The sequence below is a fragment of the Lactuca saligna genome, chromosome 8 (genome assembly GCF_052625555.1).
Source record: "Lactuca saligna cultivar CGN05327 chromosome 8, ASM5262555v1, whole genome shotgun sequence".
Lineage (NCBI taxonomy): Eukaryota > Viridiplantae > Streptophyta > Magnoliopsida > Asterales > Asteraceae > Lactuca > Lactuca saligna.
In genome coordinates, this window is record NC_136424.1 from 27,462,939 (window position 1) to 27,468,264 (window position 5,326).

The following is a 5,326-nucleotide window of genomic DNA, read 5'->3' on the forward strand; positions in this document are numbered from 1 at the left end:
ATCCCCGATTTTTTAAACAAATATTCTCCATTCGGGATCGGGGCCCCACGGGTTCGGGGTCCCACGGGACTTTTTGACATCCCTACATATGGAGATCCTTATTTCTTTATTTATATTCCTCCATAAGGTGTATGAGGAAGTCAATAGCCTTAGACGTTGACCTCTCATACATGAAGCTGGATTGGTTTTAAAGTATCGTTGATTTCATCTCAATGTAGTCTCTATCACTCTTTCACATAGCTTTATAGTATGACTAAGTAGTTTAATACCAATATAGTTTCCATAACATTGATAAAAACTAGATGATAAGATAACTATAAAATATAAAAAACATAAAACAAACATGTACATGAATAATTCAGTATTATATGATGAATACATAATAGTTTTTTTTATTAAATTAAATATAACACTTATCATGTTATTTATTATGTTAACTAGGTGTGAGACTCGTGTATTAAAAAAAGTTATATATGAAGATATAAAATTTGAAAATGACAATGAACTTTGAAATAAGCATTTCGGTTTTGAATTATGTATATTAAAGGAAACATATTAAAATTTGAAAAGATAATGAAACAAAATTAATGACACATAACACATTAATTACTTTATATAACCTATAAATTATACGGATTAATAGTTAATTAAGAAAATAAAAAATTATCATATAAATACAAGTGAAAATTAATTTCTAAGAATTAATCATAAAATTACGCGAGTCAAAATGCACGAGAATGTGAGAAGTGACAAAAATAATTTTTATTTATGAAAGTAGATATGGCTAACATTTGACAACTATGTGTTTTTGAGAATGTTTATGTCATTGAAAATGTTTATGGACGTGTTTGGAAAGTAGTTGTTAGCTGGAAGCGTGTAGCGGATAGCTGGTAGTGAGTAGGGGTAGCTGGTCGCGGGAAACTGTAACTTTTATTTGTTATATGAATGTTTGACACAAGTAGCTGGAAGCTTTTGAAATATATAAAATTACATAAAATGACAACTGATTAAAAATAAATAATTATATAAATATATTTTTAAGGGTAATTATGAAAATTAATTTCAAAAGCTCAGTAGTAGCGTTTTGTTAAACGCTACATGAAGTAGCCTTTTGATTTGAAGTGATTTGTTTAAATTAAATGTTAAACGCTTATACTACCAACAAAGTTTTTATTTAAACTATAGCGTTTTGTCAAAATCTAAAAACTAGAAGCTCTCAAACGCTTTCAAAAACTCCATGCCAAACACGCCCTATGTATAAATATAACATAATAATTTTTATACTACGTTGATATCTAAAATTGTAACTATTTAATTTGAACGGTATGATAAAATAACCATCTATTACTATCAAATCACTTATAAATATTTATATTTTAAATAATAAGTCAAAATTTAAAAAATAATCAAGTAATTTTCAAATCACTTAATTATAACTTCAATTTAACAAAAGTTAAAACTAACATTAAATCAATAAAATTAACTCGAATAATAATTATCTAATTTACAAATAACTATGACACTTAGACGATTCAAAGTACCCTCAACGGAGGGCTCCGTTTGTACATGTTGGCACGAACCACGCCCACGAACACAACCCTGGGTGTCCTTTGTGGTTCGTGTTCGTGATGAAATGTGGTAGCTATAATGATGAACAATGACCAATCTTTTCTTTATTCTTTCATTCTTTTTCCTACAAAACCTTTAGTGGTTAGTGATATGCACGCCAAAGTTTGTATGAAAGAATGTTGAAGAAGAAGATGTTGAGATGGATTCGTGTTACGTGAAGAAATTTCTAACGGCCTTATGATTCCAAATATGAATAACGATTTCATATATCAAGTATATATATGCTATAATGATTTGGTAAAAGATCCACCAATAACGATTTCATCAACAATATGCTTCAAACACAGGGTAGAATCAATAATAATATTTAATTTGGATATTTCGATTATGTGTTTTTATCACATATAACGATTCAATATATTCATTTTGATTCATTGCAATAAATACAAATGATAGAGATATATTTAAACAAATGATTTTAAATTTACACAAACAAAATCACACATCCAAGATTAACCGATTAAAATACGTTTTTGTTTATAAGAATACGCCAAACATATCAATGAAGAAGTTCAACTAATCTTAGTATCAATCAATTATATATTTTGATCGATTTCTATTACATGACACTAGTTGTGACACCGTATATTATACGAGTTAATTAAAACAAAATGTTAAGTACGAACGATTAAATAGAAATTTTATTTGAATTTGAAAAAAACATCCAAAAAATAAATAAATTAAAATTATGTGTTTAGTGTAGTAACCGAGTTAATTATAACAAAATGTTAAACATAAAGATTTAAACTATAAATTTATTTGAAATTGAATTTAAAATTTAAAATTAATAGTAATTATGGTAGGTTTAATTTATGGAAACTAAATTAATAATAGATTGAAAATGAAAATTGAAGCAATGACAAGTGGAAAATAAATATATATCTTAAAATTATGACAAAATTACATGTGGCTAATTTTATGAGAGAATGACATGTGGCAAAATCATTTTCATTTATTATGGTAGATGATAGAGATCATACATGTATTGAATTTATGAACAACACATTTCACATAAAACAACACATTTCACATTTTTTATGGCAATTATTGTATTTGTTTTAAAATTAGAGGGATGTATGTGTGTTACTTCATGGTACATTTACAAAATTACTCATCTGTTTAGTTAAACCAATAAATCCTTATAAAAATATTGTGAGTTGACTTAGTAATCATATCTATGTCTCTCACTCTTATAAAGATGTTGAGAGTTAACTTATTAAAATCATGGATTCATGTTCCTAGTTTACAATCACTCAAGGAAATTATCAATAGAAAGCTACTTAACAGTGACTTTAAACATGGATTTTTTTAAATAATAAAATATGTAAAAAAAACTTTTGTTTTGCATGTGATCTTTCCTAAAATCACATTCAACTATGCAACCTCTAATTTTTTTTTTCTTATTTATAAATTATAAATTGCAGAATTATATTTAAGTAGAACATATTCGGACATAAGCCTATGGGTTATAAAAAGGTCCAATTTGATGTTTTATCCAAAATGGGCCCAAAATCATGAACATAATCAAGCCCTGTTGGAATGAAAATCTTCCCGCCCAAATAGTTCTATTGCCGACGTATCGTAGCCATTTATAAGTCGATTTCCTTACCCCAGTATCCCCCAATCGCAAACGAATCAAACCCTAACCCTAGATTTTTTGCTAACTAGGTATGTTTTCTTCATCTTTTTCCTCGATGTCGACTCTAATTTTTGTCATTTACAACCATTTTCGCTTCGATTTTTGACCTAGTTTGTTGTTTCGGTTGTTTCATTCAGGATCAAACGATGAAAGGAGGCAAATCAAGCGGTGCTACGAGGAAAGCCGATACCAAGTACGATTTAATCTAACTATGTTCAACACATACCATCCGCTAGGGTTTAATGTTGTATTTTTTTCATCTTCAATGAATTAGGTTTTTGTTTTTCCCCAGGATCATGATTTTGGTACTTTTTAACAATTGTTTGTTGTAATTTTAGGTTGGCTGTAAAGAAAACTGCAGCCAAGGGGAAAGCAGCTAAGGATCCCAATAAACCCAAGAGACCTGCTAGCGCCTTCTTTGTCTTCATGTTAGTAGCTGTTCTTCGTTTATCTACCTTCAAGTTTTACTTCCGTTTCCAAAGTTTAAATACTTTTCCTTTTGTTAATGTTGTGAAGGGAGGACTTTAGAAAGCAGTTCAAAGAAGATAACCCTGACAACAAATCTGTTGCTGCTGTAAGTGATCTTCCTTTTTGCCTTTTTGTCATCGAAACTTCTTAAGCTTTGTTTCAAGTATTCTGTATCTAGATTGAGTTGAATTTGTGTTTTTAGATTTTGAATTGGACTTTACTTGTATAATTATCAGGTTGGTAAAGCTGGTGGGGCAAAATGGAAGTCAATGTCCGACTCTGTAAGTAGCACTTACACTACATTACCATGTTTAGTTTTTGAGGCAAAATTATAATGCTCATCAACTTCTTAAGAATTTATAAAAAATTGATGTGGTCTTTAGTTATTTACCCCTGTTTTTTGGATGATGTGAATGTAGGAAAAGGCACCTTTTCAAGCCAAAGCTGACAAAAGAAAGAAGGAATATGAGAAGAACTTGGACACCTACAACAAAAAACTTGTAAAATCTTTGTTAAAACTTAGAAGTCATATGCTTATCATTATAATATTGTTGTTTTTGATTCATTGACATTGAGTTTGCTGCCATGTAAATAGGCTGGAGGTGGTAATGATGATGATGAGGATTCTGACAAATCTAAGTCTGAAGTCAATGATGAAGCAGATGAGGATGAAAGTGATGATGTATGTTTTTTATAAAACATAATGTTATTGATACTTGTTTTTTCAGTATATGATTAATCTTTTTTAACAAATGAAACTTAATTTGTGTTTTGTAGGAGGAAGATGATGACTGAATCAAGAAAGTGGAAGTTGATTCGGTGTTGATGGTTTGATAAGTTACTTGCTTTGTAGTTTCATGTTACTGATTAGAATAGATTTGGTTTTTATGGTGCACAGGAAAAAGGAAATGTAACTTTGGTTGGCTCTAATGTTAGCTTTTGTATCTTCCAAATTTACCCTTTTGGGGTGGTTTTCTGTTTAGAACAATATCCTTTGCTAATGCATCTTTATCTTTTTCGGATATAAATTTGGGTTTTGTTTATGTTTTCATGCAGTTAGATTATTTCATGTGAATAATTTGATTGTTATTTGCCTATTTTGTCGGTTGACTTTGGAAGTTGTTACATTTCAAATGTAATATGTCAAGCCGATAACTGCTGTTACCTTTAAATAAGGAGCAAGAAGAGAAATTCTATGCTGTGTTCAGTTTCAGTAAAAGAAAAGATGATACATCGGAATAGGATTACTAAGCTTAGTAAAACACAACAAATAAGTTTACTGACACTGATAACTGCTGATGGACAGTTGAGTAAGCAAGGGAGGTGTAGTGATCCTTAAACAATTCTCTCTAGAAATTACTAAGAAAGATTGGATTTCTATTGGATAAAGTTTTCACATGTCATCCACGATTACTTTTGCCATTACAACTGCTGTAGGTTAGAGATGTACATTGGTGGTCTTTTTAGGATTGAGCTTTGTCTTTTCGGGTTCAGGGGGTGTTTGGGATTGCTGTTTAGTTTAAAAAGTCTTTTTCAACAAAAAAACTTTTTGTTGTACAGTTTTTTTCAAAAGTAGGTTTTAAAATGTGT

The 5,326-nt window shown here is 29.6% G+C and overlaps 1 protein-coding gene across 1 annotated transcript; it reads left to right on the forward strand.

Annotated features, from left to right (window-relative positions):
* The first annotated feature begins 3,186 nt into the window (after positions 1 to 3,186).
* On the forward strand, positions 3,187 to 4,764 carry LOC145010962 (high mobility group B protein 3-like). Its single transcript, XM_078969558.1, has 8 exons — positions 3,187 to 3,297; positions 3,406 to 3,461; positions 3,607 to 3,696; positions 3,785 to 3,842; positions 3,973 to 4,017; positions 4,156 to 4,236; positions 4,332 to 4,418; positions 4,514 to 4,764. The coding sequence occupies exons 2-8, from the start codon at positions 3,415 to 3,417 to the stop codon at positions 4,529 to 4,531; spliced, it is 426 nt and encodes a 141-aa protein (XP_078825684.1). The 5' UTR covers positions 3,187 to 3,297; positions 3,406 to 3,414; the 3' UTR covers positions 4,532 to 4,764.
* The last annotated feature ends 562 nt before the right edge of the window (positions 4,765 to 5,326 follow it).

Bases quoted from the DNA above. Each gene is read 5' to 3' on its own strand.
- LOC145010962 (XM_078969558.1), top strand. From the start codon at position 3,415: ATGAAAGGAGGCAAATCAAGCGGTGCTACGAGGAAAGCCGATACCAA. The intron at 3,697-3,784 runs GTTAGTAGCTGT...AATGTTGTGAAG, and splicing joins AGCGCCTTCTTTGTCTTCAT to GGAGGACTTTAGAAAGCAGT. The intron at 4,237-4,331 runs GTAAAATCTTTG...CCATGTAAATAG, and splicing joins ACACCTACAACAAAAAACTT to GCTGGAGGTGGTAATGATGA.